The 24,130-nt window shown below is 38.6% G+C and overlaps 1 protein-coding gene across 1 annotated transcript in view; it reads left to right on the top strand.

The window, feature by feature from the left end:
• LOC134755221 (neurogenic locus Notch protein) overlaps positions 1-24,130 on the top strand; it is a 169,613-nt gene that overhangs the window by 94,638 nt on the left and 50,845 nt on the right. Inside the window, exon 3 of the mRNA XM_063691745.1 lies at positions 19,717-19,994. Within this exon, the coding sequence (XP_063547815.1) occupies positions 19,717-19,994 (278 nt within the window). The remainder of the gene's footprint in view (positions 1-19,716; positions 19,995-24,130) is intronic.

Here is a 24,130-nt window from a genome sequence, read left to right as displayed (position 1 = left end):
GGATCATATTATACTGGATTATTTAGGTTATACGTAGTACTTGGTTTGTGTGTAGTTTGGTTAAAATGGTTATGCGTAGTAGATTGAATGTGCTGGACTAAAATAAAATATAAAACTGAAAATGAATAACAGTTGTGTTTTTTTCTATCGAGCCAACTTTAACTTTTTAAGGTTTAAACTTTAAATTTTTCATGTCATTTTGTACTACCCCCTCCTGTTGCCTACCGCCTTCGTGTACTCCCCCGTCGTCCCGGCGCTACCCAGGCCACAGAATAAGTAATAGTATTATCATACAGAACAGCCACGCACCGCCCCGCCCCGACTCTAATTACCTCGCCCCGCGACACCAGATTGACGGCCGTTTGCCGGCCGCTCATTACTATTTTTAAGCAACTTACTCTATGACGCATGACGCGTGTACAGACGTGCCGTTCAGACATAGAAACGCAAGTGATTTTTGATGTATAGCGTGTCCGCCCTGTGACCAGGCGCACTCGGGAGACCCCGACGCATACTGGGGGATGCCGCGGCATGCCGCCTACCGCCGCGTGTACAAATGCAAACATTAATAATAAAACAATTATCTTCAAAATTATTCTCCTTTAGATTTCATACACAAATGCAAACATTAAAATTATCAAAAAATATGTAGCAGTATTTTTTTTGTCAAATTTCCAACCTGTAGTATAGTATGATAGTTTGTTTGTAATTAATCTTACATACTTCATTTAGTCCGCAAGTGCTCTGCGCGGTGCGCGTGCGCATCCCCTCCCGCTCCCGCGGCCACGCCCCCCGGCATCGCCCAATCACCGCAGATACGGAATATACGGATCTGTGATCTAGGACTTTTTGTTTACGAAACCGAGCTTATGCAAGCCAAAAGGCCTGGTATCTTTTGACTTCGGAATAGTGTGACTTGCTTGTAACGTCAATGTCACTTTGATGATCGCACAGACATAGTATATAGACGCGCCACCGAGCGACCGGGGGTAAGAGAAAGAATATTCAAATAAAACTGCAGCATAGGATTTTTTCTCTTTCACTTATAAATTTCGGTATTTCGCCTTCGCCTCCTACCTATGACGCCACCCGGTCGGTGATAAGGACAAAGCATGGCACTATTTTATCTTTCCACTTATAGGAATCGCAATAAGACTATCTTTTTCTATCAAAGAGTGTCAGGCCCTTGGATGATCGTCAATTATGAGGCTCAGAATCAGAACAAGGACTAAAGCATATGAGGTCGTTAACAGAGTATAAACTAACTATATACGGTATACAACGTTTTATTTGGCCTTCGCCATGTTGCGGAATTTCAGTGGTACTAATTTCATAATACTTGGCGTAGCGTGAACTAATCTAGCCGCGAAAACCACATTTGCGAGGCCCTTTTCAATGTGTTTTCCCAAGGTAATAAAAAGGTTGGCTTTGCGAGGCCCCTATAAGTGCGAGGCCGTGGGCGAAGGCCCCATTCGCCCACGCCTAGCTACGCCAGTGATAATACTAAACAGTTTTACACTATTACTTATAGTTATCTCGATATAACATCGAACCGAAATGACCAAGAATCGGTCTATACAGATATCGCCTTATAATACAAATTTTCTACCATTACAGTACCACATTTCCACCTGCACCACTATTGTTGGCAGTCCTCGACTGTCCGTTTCTGGGCATTTTCACTTATAAGTGTACCATTTACTTTTTTTCGAAACTCCATCAACCTGTAGGTTATTTCTACTCAGAATCACGAGGACTATCGATTTAAAAAGAAAAAATATGTCCCCAAAAAAATGACAGTTTTGTAACGCATTTGCCCATACATTTTGTATGGACCGTTATAAAACTGACACCCAAAATTTGTATGAAAATCTGGGGACACTTTTTTTATCTCATTCAGTAGTACTCGTGATTCTAAGGCTAAATAACCCAAAACTTGATGGTTTCTCGAAACAAATTAAATGGCACCATTTTTTCCGAAAATCCCCTTCTCCAGAAACTTCCTACTGTGGAATGAACTGTCGCCCTCGGTTTTCCTTCCTCGCGTATTCCCATCTCAAAGGCCGGTAGCGTTATTGCAACCCCTCTCGTGTTGCAGGTGTCGATGGGCGACGATAATTGTTTTTTAGGGTTCCGTACCCAAAGGGTAAAAACGGGACCCTATTACTAAGACTCCGCTGTCCGTCTGTCCATCTGTCCGTCTGTCTGTCTGTCACCAGGATGTATCTCATGAACCGTGATAGCTAGACAGTTGAAATTTTCACAGATGTATTTCTGTTGCCGCTTTAACAGCAAATACTAAACAGTACGGAACCCTCGGTGCGCGAGTCCGACTCGCACTTGGCCGGTATTTTTTTAATTGCCCGTTAAAGTGTCCTACTGCTGGGCATAGGCCTCTCCCCTTCATCACCACAACTCCCGCTGTTGTGCTTTTGCCGGCCAGTTACTGATGAAGGTGTCTAAGTCGTCCCGTCATCTCCCTCTGGGCCTGCCACGTCCACGCTTCTTTGCTTATCGTTAAAAAAATACAAATAAATTTCCACCACACAGTAAACGTTGTCGATATCTAAACCGGTTCTAAAATTATTTAATATTGATAAAACCAGATAGCATCCTGCACAATTCCCATAACATTTCGCCATTCGACAGGTTATCTTGGGACATTCTTTTTCCGAGTTTATGCTTTTTATAACGTCAATTACTGAGCTTATCTGCGCGCGTGCTAGTATCGCGAGATTTACAGGGGATCGAAGCACCATCAGGTTTAGGGCTACCGCCTACCACTTATTTCCTAGGAATTTCTGTCTTGCGAACCCTCCGCCAAAAAGCCGCTCAAATATAATGTGATTTTCCTGACAATTTCATTAATAATACCCACACAAATTGTATGTATGTATGTATAAACTCTTTATTGTACAAAACACAACACAAATATGGCACAGAAATAGGCAGTACAAAGGCGAACTTATCCCTTTAAGGGATTTCCTCCAGTTAACCTTTGAGCAGATGAGAATTGATGAAGAACGGTAGACAAATTGTATCACAATAAACCTACTATTATATTCAATATTTTTTAAGAAATTGTCAGGAAAATTACATTTAAAGTTTTGTCCCTATTCACCCCAGCCATCCCGATTCACCCCGGTTGACGGTACCTATCTACAGGTATCTCTAGTACTACTTTTCGTTGCTAAAGCTAATCTTTTTATTACAATTTCACGATTATTCGAAGTTGTTTGTGGTAAGTTGGTAACCCTGCTACGGCCCGAAGTGCCATACCGGTTTCAGCAGGACCAAGGATTAGTTACAAGCCATGTTTAGAAGATATTGTTTAAAATTGTATGTAAGTTTCACAATTTGGCACACTGTATTTTCACGGAAACGCCCGAACGTGTTATGCTATTTCAGTCAGTTTTAGTACAAAAAGTACTGAAGTTGACTGAAGTAGCATGACAAATACGAACGTTCCAGAGAAACAAGACCTTATTAATCCTCCTCCTCCTTGCGTCGTATTCCTTAATATTAAGGGTCGTGACCTCCCTTTTGTATCACTTTCTCTCTTACGATCTTTCTCCATCTGTTTCTGTCTGGCGGTGTGGAGAGCCATGTGAACTGTGGAGTCAAGAGTGGTGCGGATCCGGTTAGACCAACGTATTGGACTGACTTTATTACTTCAAGACTCTATTAATATAGAATATTATTTTTCCTTTACTAAGTACCTATATGGTTTAATATGGCTCTGTACCTGTGTCACAATTAATGAGGTTCGGTTCGGTTGTCACCTGATTTGTCGTAGGTATTGGTAAATAAAACTTAAAAACTCCTGCATGCTGTTGCGTCCGAAAGACCGAATTCCAATTTCGGCAATACCAAGAATTGCTGCAGGCACTGCTTTTTACAAAACTGAGACTGCATCCTTTTATCCATAACCGGTTAAAGTACAAAAATAAAGCGCTACAGAAGCTACATAATAAATCAAATATAAATTTGCATACAAAAGGCTAGGACTAAAATAGTGGCAGTGTAGAGGAGATATTTATTGTACAAGCTTTGCGGACGCGTCGTCTCCGAAGCGACGTAAGCGACGGGAGATTTTGTATGACAATTATCGTCTTACAAATTAAGGGATTTAAGGAATGTGTAGAATACTTTATTCTACACATTCACACTTTGGTTCTATAGGTTTTAACTGTTTTTGAACGTTGTGGCATTATGTCGTGTTTTTAGGGTTCCGTACCCAAAGGTTAAAAACGGGACCCTATTACTAATAAGACTCCGCTGTCCGTCTGTCTGTCACAAGGCTGTATCTCATGAACCGTGATAGCTAGATAGTTGAAATTTTCACAGATGATGTATTTCTGTGAGAGATGAGTTTGATTAACCTTGTACCAATTATTAACTAGTCACTGAGAACTATAAGCTAAAGAGCAGGGAAAGACGTGGGGATAGCCATTAAAACCAGCGATGTGTCAGTCAACCGGTCATAATTTCATTTAAAATAGGATTTATAGTACATTTATTAGATTTGTCATCATAATAAACGGATTCCACTGTATTTATCATGTTCAAAATTACTCCGATACAAGTTACACCAATGCGCCTTAACTAAAAAGTAAAAGGAAAAGAATTATCCAAAGCCACTGTGCATGTGCAATAATTAGTTTCTGCCGGGCTATGATGCTCGACTGTATAAATGATATAGCTGTATAAATGATGATAAAACTGACATTTTATCCAGTTTTGACGTCTTATCCACTTTTGACAACGATAGCCGTTAAATGATATACTGCATAACATGGTCGTTGGATAATATGTCATTTGTCCACATTTCCACCTTAAAATTTGATGATAAGTGGATAAGTTAAATGATATATATGACACTTGTCCAGATTTATACATTTTTATACACTTTTGTCCACTTTGACAGCAATAGCCGGTAAATGGCTACGATTGTTGGATAAATAGATATATAGTCGATTTTTGACGGCTAGCCTTTGATTAATTTATCGTAGTGCTCACTGGGCACGATAAGTGGAAACACATAGACTTGAATACTAGAAGGGGATTTGAAATGAAATGAAATGTAATTAAAAGTATTTATTTTTCAGAATATGGTACATTGATGTGATCTTAAGTTAGAATTAATGCAAGTTCCATCATATTCTACCGTGAAGTTTGGTTTAAGGTCTTTTTGTGAGGATAGTACATCTTTCGTTTGTTCTGCTAAGATTAGCGAAAAAGACTTGTGGAATATAAATTGTGAAATATACCAGTTTTTGGAGTTAAATATCAGTAAGTATCTGTTTTTTTTTTCACTATAATATATACAATTTGGATTCCATTTATTTACATATAATATTATCAATACATTCTTTGTAGGGATGGCAAGACACCATTTCTTCTTGGCAGCTGCTGCTATTAAAAAAAGAGGAAAGAAAACTGCAACGACGGGCCATAAGGGATGCATGCAACCGATATGCCTAACAAGGAGTTTCGTCACATATATACCTATAGAGTGCGCAAAAAATTGGCACTCTATTTGTGTGGCGAACTCGACGCCGACCTCAAACCTCAACATGGCGATGGATTGCCGGCACATCTTAAAGTAAAGATATAATGTTGCACTATTCCTCAAATCTTTCTTGTCACCTTTACCACCACCTTGATCTTAATACTTGTTTAATAATGACATACCAACTTACAACTCTTTATTTTAGGTTCTAACATCACTGCACCTATTAACTGACGGTAGTTACCAAAGGGGAACTGGACAAGACCATGGCTTGTCCATTGCTCAATCTACCGTCAGCAAGTCCCTAGATCAATTTGTGACTGCGGTGAATAGAAGGTATGTCCATTTTGGTACTGAACACCACTGACGCAGGTGATGAGAACTATAATGATGTTCCTTTTATACGGCGTAATCACATACATAGTCAGTAACATTATATTTATACATTTTTCCTAATACATACTTACGTAGAATTTTGAGGACTATGAAATAGAAATAAGGCTTGAATGTGTATTTTTGAAAATTAAAAGTAATTTGAAGTGTTTCTAAATATTTCAATGCATATTCATATTCATATGTACCTAACTTTTGTTATTAAATGCAACTTCTTTAGGACTCTTCGAAGCTTGTACTTCCATATTTATGGAAGTATTATTCAATATTAGCTACGTGTAGCTAAGGTACCAAATCATAAAAGTGGTGGGTTGTTTACAGACTTAAGGACAAATGGATATCTCTTCCCAGGAGACGAGCGGTCCCGGCAATCCATCGCCAGAGGTTTACCCGGGTACCTGTCGAGTCGACCCTAGTATATAGTATCCATAATTTTTAGATGTAGGTTTTAAGTTTGTAAATTTCTGTATACTTTTTAATATTTGTTATATAAATAAATACACATATAGCTAATAAATTTTTTGATATTTTTTTGTATTAATATAAATAAATGTGGAACTTAAAAATGAAGTTCATAAGATAAGTATGCATAAAGCTGATGAAAGTAATTAATATGTACTTTATATCAATAATAAATTATGAATAAATAATGGGCTTGAAAAATTAGGTAGGTATATGCAACCTTCTCAATGTTACTTCATACAACCAAGTATTGTGTATACGCGAGTCAATGGCTAAAGAAATCGGTATAAGTAAGCTCTCCGATTACGCATAGGTTGTTACGAATCTCACGGTCACGTTATAAATACTGGGGTTTCCGAGATGTCTACATGCTTGCTAGCCTATCGTTGGGAATTAGGATTTTTCTTTTCTAGGGTTCCGTAGTCAACTAGGAACCCTTATAGTTTCGCCATGTCCGTTCGTCTGTCTGTCTGTCCGAGGCTTTGCTCCGTGATCGTTAGTGCTAGAAAGCTGAAATTTGGCATGGATATATAAAATATAAATCAATCGAAAAAAATGATATGAGGTTTTTAAACAGTTTCTGACATTTCCTGCGATAAATCGAGGATTGAAAACATTTTAACAAAAATACTGATGATCTTAGATTTTTCTCATGGGCTGTATTGTCATCGAATAATAAAAGTTATCGAACTATAATAGAAGTGGCCTACCGCGTGCGCCCGTGAGGGATAGAACATACGCAATGCGACAATATGATTGGTCGAGTAGCCCACCATAAACCATTCAAATTTACGATGGGGAATAAAAAAAACCGGCCAAGTGCGAGTCGGACTCGCGTTCCTAGGGTTCCGTACATTACACAATTTAACAATTTAAGCAATGTATTTTTTATGTGAAACGTGAGTGAAATGTCTTTAAAAAACCCGTAGGGGTAGGATCAAAAACTAAGTAATTAAGCCCAATTCACGCTTGACTGCACATTTTTAGTAGGTTTTTCTGTAATCTATATGTAAAGATCTGTTTTGTGTGTTTTTTTTTTAAATTTAAGACCCAGTAGTATCGGAGATAAAGGGGGGGAATGGTAATTTTTTGTCTATTTTCTTGAATAACTTCTAAATTGTTTATCCTAAAATTATAAAAAATATATATTTGAGATTCTCACAATGAGCTCTTTCATTTGATGACCTTCCAACCCAGAGGGGGAACTAGGCATTGTTAGGATCAGTCCGGTTTCCTCACGATGTTTTCCTTCACCGAAAAGCGACTGGTAAACATCAAATTATATGTCGTACAAAGTCTATCATTTGAACCATGGGTTCAAAACAAAAAAAAAAAACGTGAATGTAGAGCTGTAGAAAGACATTCAATGAAAAGTCGTTTTTGACTTATCGCTAAAACTTCCCTTCTTAGTAAAAAGACGTACCTATGTACAAAGCGTTGCGAAGGTATGCACCTACTCCCTTTTGCCTGTTATGTTATGTTGTTACTTACTAATAGGTTCCATTCAAGGCAGCCTATTGTGACGGACGGGTAACTACGGAGCCCTACAATGAGCATGGCCCGACATGCTCTATGCCTTTTTTTCAGATATTCAGCACTTGAACCTCTTATGGTCACGGAATTAATTTAGATATTGTCTATGTCACCTATTTTGTGTGTTTTTTTACTAGCCTATACATATATAATAGAAGGAAGAATAGAAAAAAGGAGAGGCAGAGGAAGATCGAGACGTGCGTTTTTGGACCAAGCCAAAGAGAAAATCAACGTAGTGACGTATCAGGAGCTCAAAACAGTGGCAGAAAGAAGAACGGAGTGGCGTGGCGGTTACTCCACCGACAAGAGCCATCAGGCTCTTAAGAGTTATGATGATGACATATACATATAAGAGTGTTCCACTGCTCGGCAAAGGCCTTCCCTCTCACCGCTATTTAGTCCTATCCAAATTGTCCAATGTACACTCCCACTTCTTTTCTAAATAAGTGTCCTGCCATCTCTATTTTGGTCTTTCTCTGCTCCGAGGTCCATCCTGTGGGATCCAGTATGTGGCTAGTTCGTTAATTCGGCCAACGTGCCCTGCCCAGCCCCATTTAGCCCACTTATAGCTTTGCGACCTTCATGCCCACATCCACAATACCGGTTTTGGATCGCAGTGCGGTGTTTATATGTAATATGCTCGGTTGGTCGGTTCTACGAACATCCAGCATGCTGCGTTCCATTGCTCTCTGACAAACCTTGAGTCTGGACTTTTCAGTTTCAGTTTAAGACAAAGTTTATGAATAGGTAGGATAAACATTCCGACCAGTTTATTTGACAAAGAATATCTGAATTTATACCAAATTGACCTGAATATCTATTCAGGTGCTGAATTTCTTAAAAAACAAGCGCACGTGTTGTCATCACGGTTTATGACATACAGCCTGGTGACAGACAGACGGACAGTAGAGTCTTAGCAATAGAGTCCCGTTTTTACACTTTGGGTACGGAAACCTAAAAAGTAACCAAGGAACCATATACATTGGACACACGTAGGGAGCTTTTGAAATGTTTACGTTTCCCATTCGTAAAGTGTCCTAACAGCAAAATCCAACTATCTATATCTCTTTCGCTCATTACTTTTCATATGTAAATGTGGTGGTCGAAAATCGTGGGTTCACCCTCGGGTTGTGCTTTAGCTATGAATTTCGGTTAGGGTCCGTTTCATACAGACAAGTGGTTAATAAGGATATTCGCTGACTTTGAATATGTTTGACGAGGATGTATTTTCAAAATGGCATAAAATCGTCAAATGAAGGAGTTTAATAATAAGTAATACTTAGTTTTAAAGAACATATTAACTATTTACTTAAATAAAACCAAAATTGGGCGATATCGTGAGAATTTTTTGAGAAAAGTTATCTTAAAAAAGAAAAAAACGTTAAATGCTAAAAAATTTGCATCTTTGGTGACAGATTGCACAAAAACTATAAGTGATAGCACTGTAGTGTGTATAAGAGATTAATAGCAAATTTATTAAGGATCACTTCGTTCCTACACACTTTTTCTGTATCTTGAACGGTTTCCTTAAAAATTGAGAAAACCCGGGTTTCAGGCCCATTGCGGGGGGGTGGGGGGGGGGGGTGACGCAGAGGGGGGAGGGATGGGGAGGGTTGATGAAAAATAACCTCGGTCCATAACGTACATATCTCAATTTAAAAAAGTCTTCCATTAATTATGCCGTAATTTTAGCTAATTTCCCTTACCTAATGATTGACGCGACAGTATCTCGCCGCGAGATAGACTACCCGTCTTTCTGTATGAATTAAAGGGGGTCGGGTAGTCTATGTCGTGACGAAATACTCTCGCGCCAAACATGTGCTAGCCCGGCTATAATTAGTTTATGTAGCTTCAGATACCATAGTAAAAAAAATACAGCGAATATAAGTTTTTATAGAAAACTTGTTTTTGCTCTATTTCGTTTACGTTTACGAGAGCTATATAAACTAATTACAGACCTAGATATACCTCATGTTATCGTATATGCAAGGTTTCATTAAAATCCAACACGTAGTTTTAAAATGAGAACGAAACTCCGTTTGTATGGGAAGGTGAAATTCGGCCGAGCTTGCCCGGGACTCTTACATGAAGATTACTGTTTACATGGCGGAACAAAAAGTATCATTCATAAGATTAACATATAGGATAGCGTTTACCCCTAAAAGCATCTGCTAATAGGATCAGAGTCACATGGAAAAGCTAGTTACTAAATAAAATACCTAATTCATGCATGTTTGAGAAAGATAGACGCATTTAAAATGGCATGGCGGTAAGAAATTCTGCTTCTTCTGATACAGGCGTTCGTAGGGCTCTGTAGGAAAAAGATAGGAGGGCGAACCATTCGTTCAATCCATTAATTGTAATGCAATTATCAATGATACTACATCAGTTACTAGCGGCGATACTCCTCGCCCCTTTTGGAATGTGGCGAAAATCTCGCACTGACCCTTAATGAAACAAGTTGGTCCAGGCTACAGCTATATGTTTGTGAAGCTGGAGCTGGTGATGGTGGTGTGATATTAAAGCGAACAGAGGCCTCGCCGGCGAGTTGCGGAGGCATGAGGCGGGGAACATCTTTGTGTTAACGAGTAATATGCGACTTAAGACCTCGGGACGTGAACACTCGCGACGAGTCAAGACAGTAAGGGGGCACGACGACTCAGACAGAGAACTCATTGCATCTAACACCATGAAATAGTAACATAGTAAATGAGAAACTTATATCAAATAACAAACACAAACCACAGTATATAATTATGTATAACTAAACAATTCACAATTAACGTCTGGCACGATACTGCACTCGATACACTCTCGATGTGTGCACGGTGCACCGTCGCATCTAGCGGCGGCAGCGGGGACTTGGTCGGAGCCGGAGCGCTAGGCCTCAGACAGGGCGTCGAAACGAAAGGGGCTAAAGGGCAGGCGAAAGCCGGCGCTCCAATGGGTAGGCCTAGTTTTTACAGGCGCCTTCGGGGACATCGGTAAACAATGAATTCGATAGGGTCGTAATCGTAACACAATTTCAAACCGTACCACAAAATTCTTACATTGCATATTTCCATTTTAAAAGAACATTTTTACATATATATGATTAAAATAGAATTTTACTACTGCTGTAATGCGACATGCTAAAGACGGTTAAATTTGAGGCGACGGTATAAAAGTTTTACTTTAATAAACGCCTTAAATAAACTCAATTAGAGTTTATTTTTCAAAAGCTTACACCATGGATAATTTTTAACTATCAATATCACATGTACATGGATAAGTGATAGGACGTCATTTAGCCAAATATTCATTAAAATACACTTTAATTAAACTTGTTTAGAATTGATTTTTCAAAAGCTCAAACCATGGATAATTTATAACTGTCTATGTCATTTGTACATAGATAAGTGGTAGAATGTGATTTAACAATCTATTCTTTAAAATACACCTTAAGTTATCGACTTTAAAATTGATTTTTCAAAACCTCATCGCTATCATTTGTCACTTATACGTTATCCTCGCGACTTTATATCCAATTATATCACTTATCAGATATGCCGTCTTTTCACTTATACAATTATAAATGAAATGGTGACAAAGCATCATAGCCCTCCTGGTTGGCAGGCGGGATAAAACAAAAGACGAACATAAAATATGCCCAGTAGCGTGCGCGTGGGCATCCCGATTTCCAAGGGGTTAAAATCTAAATGGCGTATGTGACGGCGCAAAAATACGTACAAGCTTAAGGGGTGGTCATCAAGGCTCGGAAAAACGCGCGTCATTATGAGGACATAATCCTTTTCCGTACAATAGAGACTTCCTTATACCAATGTTAACGATTAAATATGCCCCAATGACGTCCGTAGACTGTGAACGAACATTTTCGACTCGTAAATGGGTCCTAAATCATGGGTACGTTTTTAAAATGGAGGGCGTTTTTTCGTGCCTTGGTGGTACGAGCGAGATTTTACTTGTCTGTTAAAAATACAACATAACGGTATGCCAACATTTTGTTGTATTTTTAATTGACTTCATAAAGGACAATTTTAATTAGTTCGGATCTTTATCTTTTTCAGTGAAATTATTTTTTGTTTAAAAGATCACAGTTAATCACATCGGGATGTGATGATGGGAGCCTGTAGAAATAAAGGGAAAACTAATCTCAAACTCGGTGTGATAACAATGAAAAATACAGTGTACCGTGCCGTCTCATAAAAATCTGTATTGTCCCCGGCAAGCTCGGCCGAATTGCACCTTCCCATACAAACGTAGTTCCGATCTCATTTCCAAACTACGTGTTGGATTGTAATGAAGCTTTGCACATATAATGACATGAGGTATATCTAGGTCTGAAATTAGTTTATATAGCTCTAGTTTATAAAACAGACCAAATAGAGCATATACAAGTTTTGTATGTAAAACTTAAATTCGCTGTATTTTTTTAACTATGGTATCTGAAGCTACATAAACTATTTACAGACATATAGATATACCTTATCCTATTGTAAGTACAAAGTTTCAGAGCAATCTAGCTAGTCGTTTTAAAATGAGAGCGGAACTACGTTTGTATAGAGAACCGAGGTTGCCGGAGACCCTTAAAAATTCTAAAGTTTTGTCTACACAGCTTCTTCCTACTTTGAAATACGTATTACCTACATAGGACCTATTAGGTATCTTTAACGGTGTATTAGTCCTAGTTTTTGTCCTGTACAGTTACATTACAACTATGGACAAGGCTCGTATCAAGAAAAACTCAAACAGATCCATAAAGACCTAAGTCGTACTACGTAAAAGGCTGATACGCCGTTTTAACTATAAACAGGTCTTTAAGATGATTAAAGTTATTGCAGTTGAATTAGAACTTTATTATTAGAGACACGAGGTTGATTTTCCTATAAGAAAATTGATGGGCATCTTCTGCCCGTGATATCTCGCTTCCTGTTTTACCTTTGCAGTTATTTCTCAAACATATTAGAAGGGCGTAAACGCAAAGTCTTCATATTTTAATGTCAACTTTAAATTGATAAGGACAGGGTGTGTTTTTAAATGAGTGAGCATACGAGATAAGCGCCTGTATAAGCTGCTGGTAATGTGTAACAAGATACACTTAGTGCTTCTTAAGTTTCTTAAGTACATATTTAAAATAATAATTTTTAGGGTTCGGTAACCGAAATGGGAAAACGGAACCTTTATAAATTCCTGACTGTTACATCTCTTAGTATCTGTAGTACTAAAAAATTAAATACTGCGAGTTCTTTTAATACAAAAACAAAATACAATAAGAATATTATTTATTACATTGGCTTAGCGTGAACCAATCTAGCCTAGGGCACAAACCACGAGGCAATAAAAAGGTTGGCTTTGCGAGGCCCCCCTAAGTGCGAGGCCGTGGGCGAAGGCCCCATTCGCCCACGCCCAGCTACGCCACTGTCCACTCACCTCAAGATGCATTGGCCTCAGAGAAATTGCGTTTAAGTTTGTAGCTTCATCTGACATCTTGTGATTTGTCGTAAAAATAAACCAGTAGTTACCTTCTCCCTAGTCAGTATCGCGCTTTAAGAGGCCGTAGTCGATTTTGGAGCAAAAATGTAAAATTGATAGATTTAGTCTTTGAAATTATACACGTTTTGTTACGTAATATCTAAATAACAAGTATTGATTTCTATTAGCACGTCTTCTCATCTTGCCTTTTAATAATGAGGTCGCGAGCGTGCGTCACCGGTAATGCATGAAGAGAAGGGGCAGTTTTTAAAAATTCATCAAAAAATCATGGTGGTAAATTATACAAATTGATGTATAAAAATAGTTTCAGCAAATGTTGTAGATTGTTTAAGTATCAAAATTACGTTGAAATTAAGTCGATTTTCAGAGAAATTCTCACTTGTTTTGAAGTAATTTCTGGAGAAAATTGATTTCGTCTAACTTTCATTTACACTACTTCAAAGTCATAATAATAAAAATGTAGTCTAAAAAACGTCAAGTACACGATATGTGTAATATAAAATTACCATGTTTAGCAGTCTAAACTTTACGAAATTTATAAATAAGAGCGACAAAATCAGTGCTTTACGCGCGTTTACCTAAACGTCCATCAGAAAAGCAAACATTACTAATTTAGTGAGTCTGTTTTCAAAAAACTGATCTCATAAAAAGTAAGATAAGAAGACGTGCTAATAGAAACCAGTACTTGTTATTTCAATTAGGTAACAAAAGGTGTACAATTTCACGGACTAAATCTATCAATTTTACATTTTTGCGACTAAAATCGACACCGGCCTCTTAAAATGCATAAAAACCCTCCAAAATCCTAAATTCTTATCTTTCCATTAATCGCTAAAAAGTCCGAGACAATTTCATTGTCATCAGAAACCTTTTCGGTCCAAAAATAAACTAAAGGCCAAAATCTTCGCTAATTGATATAAAAAGGCAGCCGACTACCTGAGGTGGAGTTATGAGCGAAATTCTTTTTTATTATACCGTTTGCTTTTGAATTATGACCCGTATACGTATCGAAATATGTCTGAAAATCCAGTTTAAACTTAGTCTTATTATTGAATTGTAAAACGGGACTTCATCGCGTATTAAGTTTTGATTTACCTCCGACGTTTCGCGGACGGAGTTGTCCCCGTGGTCTCGGAGAAGACTGGCTAAGTTGATATCAACAATCAACATCTTCTAGCCGCGCGAGTTTGTCGAACTACCCGCACTTGGTGTTTATCAGTTTGAACGTTTTGGGCACTAGGGATGTTACTCTGTCGACACATAACACTAACGATATTCGATTTATCGACTGTCGACATCCGTTTCCGCTTACATTTACCAACACATTACATCACCATTACATTTACCACGGGGACAACGCCGTCTTCGAAACGTCGGAGATCAATCTTAAAACTTAAATACGTGATTTTACAATTTAATAATGTGTAGAAATCGTGGAAGTTTAAATCACTGTTAAACTTAGTCTTTAAAATGTTTCGATCCAGCGCAGAGGCGTATTTCGAGCCCGATTTCTCCCTCGTTCATAACATTTAGCAAATATTTTTAACAACAAACAAACAAATGTCAAAATTACAGATAGGAACAAACAGTTACGCATTACAATATCACAGTTTATAAAACAATACAATCATTCGACAGGGCAAATGTGCGGGGTGCGAGGGGCGAGGGGTGTACCGCGCGCACCCGAGCTGCATACATTCGCCATTGTTAGTAGCTTGGTACACGTCAAAGTCCAGTCCAGTCCACTCCAGAGTCGTGTCACAATACACGTGGGGTAATTTTTAGGGTTCCGTACCCAAAGGGTAAAAACGGGACCCTATTGGCTGTTACTAAAACTCCGCTGTCCGTCTGTCTGTCTGTCTCTGTTTGTCACCAGGCAGCATCTCAAGAACCGAGACAGTTGAAATTTTCACAGATGATGTATATATTTCTGTTGACGCTATAACAACAAATACTAAAAAGTACAGAACCCTCGGTGGGCGAGTCCGACTTCGAGTCCTTCTATAGTTCATTCTTGTTCATTGATTCTTGCATTTTCGAATTCGACTTTGTCGAGTAGTCATGCTACACCCATACCCATGTTATGGAATAGGACAAAAGATAAAGTCGCGTGACATGTCTACTAGTTAGCATTAAACATTTCAACGTCTCAGTTTCTAAATTACTATTTATTCGTGTGAAAACTTAAGGGTGCTCGATTCGCAATTGTTTGTAGCGAAGCCAAAAAAAACGAATTCAACAAAGCCTTAAGCTTTTGAAATAAGGTTTGTTTCGTAGCACGTTTTATCAGATACGTGTGACGGCGTGCGTGCGACGCCCTCACCGTACAAGGCGTATCTTTTCTCTATATCTTTTCTAACAGTTCTAAAAAGGCGTATGTTCTTCATATGGTAATGGTGTTACGACTTTTTGGTTGACATTGGCCTTAAGGGTGTGAATTTGAATAGAATTATAGTCTGTTACTGAGCTTTGTCCGAATTTCCAATTTCTAAACTAACTTGGGTTAGCTCTGTGTAGGTCTTATTCTGGTTGTAGGCAGAATATTCGATACTCTGACAAGATTAATTAAAATTAAACTGAAAAAGAAATCATATACGTCGCTTTTGTAAAAACTGCCTATGTCCATTCTTGGGATAAAGTGGTAAAGCGATAATCCTATACGACGAACCAGGAACTAAGATGAGGAAGATAGAAATACTGCTGTCCTTATCACTCTATGAATTGACCACTTACGCACGTTTGCACTGATTGAGACTAATTTGAATCTGCGTCTCGCCTAGGTCTAGTAAGGTGAACTGGTTCAAACTGGACACAATACATCGAATTTGTTTAGTTCTTATAACTGGATCCCACGGAACACCATAGATGGTGCTGGCCGGGGTGCAGGCAGGCCGAAAAGGAGATGGCGGGACGACTTAGACGCATTTTATCCGGATTGGCGGGACACTACAAACGACAGGGTCGAGTGGAGGAAACGAGGGGAGGCCTTTGCCCAGCAGTGGGACACTAAATTAGGCTAGTAAACATAGACCTAGCATTACATAGACCAGCTATACGCGTGCGCCCGTAAGGGATAGACATAGATGACGTCATGAACGTGGGGATACCATATTGGTAAAAATTACCCCAATATTTGATATCACGTTGGGGCGATTACCCTGGAGGCAAAGTTAGCTTGTTTGACGGTATTAAAAAATTGTTAAATAAAATGTCAATGGGCCGTTCTTTTTAGGCGTATAAACAATGAAATACCTCCTATAATTCGCGCAGGTGGTACAAAACTAAACATGTTTAGTAAATAAAACGTAAAATAAAATGTATTATGGGTTTTAATTTAAAGAAATCACAAATCGCAATCACACCAATTAATGTACACCACATTTAATCTTCACAACATTTTTAATCTTCACATTATTTATTTTTTGGAATTAGAAGTACGAAAAAACTTCGAGGTCAAAATTACCCATAAAATTATGATATTTTCATCTGGTATCCCTAACATGATTGTTATGCAGCTAAATTAAGAAGAAGTTTAAAAATGGCTGACCTCAGACTCCTACCTACCTACGTAATTTGGGCGGATAATTTTACAAATAATGTTTTGTTCATTTGCGTAAATAATTGTGATATTTTTATTGAAATCGTTTGATTCTACATTGCTTTGAGTGTAACGTAATTTTACGATGTTATTCTCACATATTGCGTTAAGAGGAAGGTGTAAAATACCGTACTTACGTGTGAAAGGTTATGATCTCATATTTTTGCTCAGAGCGACTATTACAGAACAATTCACCAGTATTTTATCAAAGTTCAAGCATTCAAAACGCTAACCATCACTATATTTCATAAGAGAAAGCACAATTTCATATAAAACAACGATAATTAAACAAGCAACGAACAAACATGACATGTCACGTACTTATTTGTTTGCCACAACCTCGGTTGTGGCAGCGGTGGAAAAGTGAAACTATGACAAGGACAAACAATAACAGCGCTTTCTCTGCACCTCCTACTGAAAGATACATAAGACTATCCCGTTCGGTCTTTTTCCCCCACCCCTCATGACCGATCCAGTTATACTAGATTCATGCTAGTAAAAAAAAAAAACTGGATCTAATAAGACAAGTTTGATTAGACGCTGTGACGTAGTAATAGGCGACGTTTCACGTCAAAAATTCACGTCGTTAAATGGGCCATTTTTACACTTTTTTCCAAATTTGGGAATTTTTATGTTTTTTTTCTTTCGATTCTAATAGGATTTTTATAAATATAAATCTTATTATTATTATAATAAAATAATATTAATTTTTATAATAAAAATAAAAATCCTGGGACACTTTTTCTCCTTTAAGGATCAAAGGAAAAATAGAATAAAAATTTCCAAATTAAAAAAGTGTAGAGTCTGTGCGGAAAGAGATGAGTCGTACTCGTAGAATATAAATTCTCTTTCGCCACGGACTCCAGTGTACTAATCCTAGGTAAATTTGATCTGATCCTTATTTAAACAAACTTGAACTCGGAGCTTATACCTACAAACAGTGTAGGCAGCTAACCAAATTGTAATAAGTCATAATATCCCGTAATCACGCCCCCGATGCTAACGAAAAGGCAGCAACCCACGTTTTATGGTAATACTGACGTAAATAAAGTCAATACTATTTATCAGTCTGATATCGTGCAATACTTAATTATGTGGTTTTACTTGAGGCGTTAACATTATTATGAAAGTAGGAGATAAGTAACCACATAAATTTTATTTGACAGTTACTTTTGTACTGAAATGACACTTTGATTTGACAAATTGGGGCAATATAATTGTCATTTTAGTATATGGAGTGTAAAAACAGTAATACCTATTTATTTATTTAAAGAACCTTCGAGATATTTGACGAACGGACTGAAATCTTTTTGAATTGTGATGTTTTTTAAGAAATCGCATTTCAAAAATAATCTTAACTTTACCTTTTATGGGCATAATATTTCACACCCCACCTCGGCTATTGAACCCAGCTATGCTAATTGAAAAGGTCACATACCTACTTTCCAAAACCAAAAAGCCTTATACGCTCATCATCGCACCAGCGAATGCGCTTTGCAGTTCCAGACGCGGTACAGTCATGGTTTTACACGGAGCGACACTAGGGATAAGGTGTTGTGGAGTGACCTGAGTTAAGCCTTATTGCGATGACTTAAGGTCGATAAATAGAGTGTTGTTACACGGAACAACTCGAGGGATAAAGCAGCTGTGAACTGACCATTTTTAAGCCTTATTCCTAAGGTATAAGGTTTATCAATAGAGTTAGTGTTACCTGATTGGCAGGGTAGCTGGACCGGTCGGCGTGGGCGACGCCGTCCACCCACGCTCGCAAATATCTAGGGATCGGGCTCGGGCGCGACGTGGAGCGAAAAACGGGTGACTGATTTTGGTCAGAAGTCTCTTTACGCTCGATAGTCTAATGCTTCTAGGAAAAAAGAATTTTATATTGTGTCCACACCTAAAAGATACCATTTTTCCGTCCAGCTAGACTTCTGCTCACTCTTGGTGGTCAGTAAGCTACTCAAGACAACAACAGGTCATATTTACAAGCATTATGTAAGTATGTTTTTGCAAAATTAAGTCTCAAAATTCCATCTTCTCCTGTCCAGACATACTCTTCGGCCCTCGTTGGTCAGTAAGCTAAAATCCGGCACAATAGCGCGGGTCGTACAGGTTTGTACGGTGGCGCGGTCGTGCGTCCGCGCACATAAATAACTGAGATAGCAGCGACACGGCGCGGGCGTCGCTTATTGAAATATGACCGGGCGACCCTAATTGACAGTTTTTTGCGATTTTGCTGGCTATTTTAAAATAAAGGCTTTATGGTGGTGCATCCTGATATTAATAGGTGAAATTTTAGGATTAAGTGGTCAGGTCAATGCAAGAATCGAACAGCGGATGTTTATAACCTAAGCTAATAAAATACAATTCAGTTTTATTTTTGCTGCTAATTTTTGAAAAGGGAATATGTCGTTCCACCGTGTTCCCTATTTGCTCTGCTTTGACATCCACTTAATTGGGTTAGTAAGTATCTATCTATGCTTGTCTTACTTTTATGGTACTTACGCACCAGGGACTATCACTCCTTGATTCTAATTTTAAGGCATGAGACGACAGCCGTCATTTAGTTGTGTTGTGGGCCATTTTGAATGCTTCATCGGATGTATTCTAGCGGCCATTTATAGTTTATTAATACTGATGCCCGTTGAATCTAGGAAATTCATCATGTACAACCGTCATACGCATGTGATCCGGACAGTGATCTAATTCGCTTCTTTCTTTCCAGCTGCACATCCCGCTACGCCGGCGAGTTCTGCCAGCACCTCAACCCCTGCCACAGCGAGTCCAGCCCCCGCTGCCAGAACGGGGGCAGCTGCCGGGTCCGCCCGGGCGCCGGCGGCGGCCCGCCCTCCTTCGCCTGCGACTGCCCGTTGGGCTTTAGCGCTTCGCTCTGCGAGATCAGGGTGCCAGCGGCCTGTGACTCTGCACCCTGTCTGAATGGAGCTACGTGCAGGCTGACGTCGCTGCATTCGTATGAGTGCGATTGTCCGCCTGGGTATACTGGTGAGTGCGATTTTGTTTCGCAGGTTTTACCTATAGACATACCCTACACTAGCGTCTCCCGAGTCTAATCTATTGGCTCCTCTGCACGATGACCTATCGTAGGCTAATCTAAGGGACGAATTTATGCGTTAGAGGGAGCAAGTGATATTGCGATCTCATTCCACCGCATAGCTGCGTCCCTTAGATTGGCCTACGTTGGGCCATCGTGTGGAGGAGCCATATGGCTGCTGCTTGACGCAACGTTTGCAACAACGTTGCCAACGTTGTCAACGACACCGTTTTCTATAGCTCTGACTGGCGCCGACGCTCAAAAGACGATAATGTGGGGGGAGTCTCGTAGCGCATGTCAATAAGAGTTTGAGGTTATTGTTGTTGGTGACATTCTACCAGAGGTCTAACGAACTTTACTCTTTTAATAGTAGGCTTAGCACAGGAGCGCCGCGACATCTAGCCCGCAAAGTAGACTACCCTTCCCTCTTCAATAAATACAGTTAGAAAAAGACGGGTAGTCTAATTTGAGTGTGAAATGCTAAGAGGACAATTTTCGGAGTGATAGTATTCAGAGGCCTGACTTTAAATCTTATGTGTCAAATCTCGGCTTACTGGCATTCTCAGAAAAAAACCAAAGAGTGGCGTTCAAAGCGACCCCTGGTGAAATTTTCCCACTTTTTTTACATAATATTTCTTCTTTATATATATTTAAGACGATATAGACGTGCGAGGAACATAGCGCAATTTCGATCTGTTCACAATAAATTATCTAACACGAGGACAGGTTTCTACAAAAGTGTGCAAGTTAAAGCAATTATGAGCACAATGAAAGCGGTTTTTAATTGAAACCTGTTGTCTACTCGTTTTATTGCCTGGAACTCGGCTTCGACTTGTAGCTTCAAGAGAACTGTAGAAAAATGATTTCAATAAAAGTTGAGTTATTTATTATAAGGACGAATTACTTTTGTAAGACAATATAAGAGAGAGAGTTGGCTTATTTATCCAATTTTTGAAAAAGGAATATAAGTCGTTCCACCGTCTTCACTATTTGCTCTGCTTTGACATCCACAATCGGGTTAGTAAGTAACTATCAATGCTTGTCTTACTTTTATGGTAGTACATGATGAATTTATGTAGTATACATAGGATAACTTTCAAAAATATCAAAAATGAGAAGATAACACGCAACATTTGAGGTGTCTAATGTAAAATATCTCGATCTCATCTTGAAAGTTTCAATCGGGTTTTCAAATTTCGTAGCTTCGTTTTGTTCCTATTAGAGGGAATAGAAGGTAAAGTCCCAAAGCCTGGCGTCGTATTCAAGAGAATGTGTACAAAAAGCCACGCCGGCTCCTTTATATGGCCATTCCAATTATGGACCGGGCTTGCGACTGCTCGAATACTCAAATAACAGAACCTTTAGTTTATATCAATGAAAAAAAATCTTGCGACAGTTCGATTCTGCGTAGGTATTTTTATTATTGTTAGTCAGTGAATTAAAAATACTCGATACTTATTAACTGAAGACTCAAACTACTCAAAATCACCTTTCAAATATCCTGCAAAGTTAGAGTGAAAAGCTATTTTTATGTAAATTTTTCGTGTACGAAGAAATACTACACTGCGTATTTGTAATACCTATGCTGCTAATATTATTCGCTTATAAGTAATATATACGACAAAGATGCTTTGACGCCAAATAGTTTTGAGGTAAAACTTAAAACTCCGTGGAGATCACTACACCTTATGTTCGCGATAAACTCGAAAACTACTGAACGGATTTTCATGCGGGGTTTCACCTATCAATAGTGATTTTTGAGGAAGGTTTAGGTGTATATTTTGTTAAGGTTTTGTGTAAACCGTGCGAAGCCGGGGCACGGTAGCACCACAAAGTTTAGGGTACCTACGTTCAAAAATCCGGCTAACAATACTTCAAAAATTGCATTCAAGATAAGCATGGTAGATAAGAATATTTATAGAAAAAACTGTGGACAATTATTAAGCTTTATCTCACTATATCTCAAGTGAAAGTGAATGGAGAGTATCCAATCAATTATTTCCCATGTTCTTTAAGATTTTTAGCGTAATCATTGTATGTTTCGATTGTGTGACATACTTTAGTCACAAATAATGAACATGGCCAAGTTTCGTATACGATACAATGGGGTTGGCCGTTCGAAGTATTTTGCAGAGGGCCCCAGCATAAACTTTACTTGTCAATCCCCTCCTCATAGTGTCAAATTCTTGTTATTTTTTTGGAATTTTGTGGCACTTTAAGCCAAATTCCATAGAACAGGGGTCAGCAAACGTATGAGAAAGTTAAAGTTAGTTAGTTAAAGAGCCGCAAATTGTTTTCAGTGGTGTAAGAAATCTCAAGGCTTAATTTGAAGAGTAAAGAGCCGCAATTGTACCTTCAAAGAGCCGCATGCGGTTCGCGAGCCGCGGTTTGACCTATACTGGCGCCATCTAACAACCTGTGACAGTTGCCAACCCCATAGGGTATTTGACTGTATTTAAAATGAATTATTTTAAAACATGCATGAAATAAAGCACCAGAAGATTCATGGAGCAAGTAACGTAGACAGCATTTTTAATTACAATTTCTATTTTAAAACCCGTATAAAACTATAAAGAGTAGGTAATTTGATTGTGACGTCACATACAAGTGTTTCATATAAATTCAATAGTAGCAAAATCGTTTTGACAGTTCGAAAAAAGAAACTGATTTGACTAGTAGTCAAATACCCTATTGTTTGTAGTCTATCCACGCTACAAAACCGTTACCTACAGACATTGGGAAATCAGTTTGAATTTAGAATATGTTTTATACCAGTTCATGTTATTATTATTGACGATAAAATGATAAATACAGTACTTACCCCTAGTGTAAATTTCATTCGAAAGCGTGAAGTGACATACGCGTTTGGGTTAAGTGTCATTTTGTATGGGATTTCGAGTTTCCAAAACGTCCCGCTTGGCGCTGTTCAAAATCCCGTACAAAAATAGACATAATAAAACGGGGGTTCTAATGACAAACAAGAATATATCGATTACCAAAAGTCCCCATGACACTGGCATCAATGTTAACTAGTTTTTTTTAACGACGCGTTCTGCATTCATATTTATTTATCGACTTTTAAATCGTAACCTGCAACTCCTGCAAGCCATGCGATTGCGCTTCATGTTAATTCTTGCTGCTGTATGCGACGTATTTTGCACCGCTTTTTTATATCAAATCCTGCTTTTATTTAATTATTATTGTTATTTAATTTTATGTAAAATTATTTAAAATTTACTTCCATAATGTCAATATCCAGGGAGGAAAATGCGGTCGTCCCCTTTTCTATAAAATATAGTATTTTCTGTTCACTTTTACGCCCTTTCAACACCAGCGCACCTGGGAGCCAGTGAATGCTCGAGGAAACCGCGCTCTAATTTCAAACTGGTTTCGGAGGTTTCTGATTTAACGTCCGCCCTGAGCCAAGGTCCTAAATATGTGGACGGTTGTGGACCTTACGGCTTTGGTATTAGAGATCACGAGGGCTCAGCCGATCAGTGAAATGTGTGGGAACAATGAGGTGCAGAACAGAGACTAAATATGTCTGTGATACAGTACAGATCTTTCATCCCTACTAATATTATAAATTGGTCAAACACATTTTAGAAAAAGGTCAGTTCCGTGGCAATAAAAAACCGGCCAAGTGCGGGACTCGCGCACGGGGTTCCGTACCATTACGCAAAAAACGGCAAAAAAATCACGATTTTTGTATGGGAGCCCCACTTAAATATTATTTTTATTATGTTTTTAGTATTTGTTATAGCGGCAACAGAAATACATCGTCTGTGAAAATTTCAACTGTCTAGCTAACACGGTTCATGAGATACAGCCTGGTGACAGACGACCGGACATCAGAGTCTTAGTAATAGGGTCCCGTTTTTACCCTTTGTACCCGTTTTAACCATTAAAATTAGCTTTAGATTTAAATTTGCTATGTCTACTCGTACACTTCTACAGGAAAAAGGTCAATCTTCTGTCGCGGGGCGAGGTAATTCGAATCGGGGCGGGGCTGTGCGTGGCCGTTCTGTATGATAATACTATTACTTATTCTGTGACAAAACTGGGCTCCAAACAGTCCAAACGCTAC

The sequence above is a fragment of the Cydia strobilella genome, chromosome Z (genome assembly GCF_947568885.1).
Source record: "Cydia strobilella chromosome Z, ilCydStro3.1, whole genome shotgun sequence".
Taxonomy (NCBI): Eukaryota; Metazoa; Arthropoda; class Insecta; order Lepidoptera; family Tortricidae; genus Cydia; species Cydia strobilella.
The sequence above is the reverse complement of the archived record's forward strand: the minus strand, read 5'-3'. Positions and strand labels throughout refer to the sequence as shown.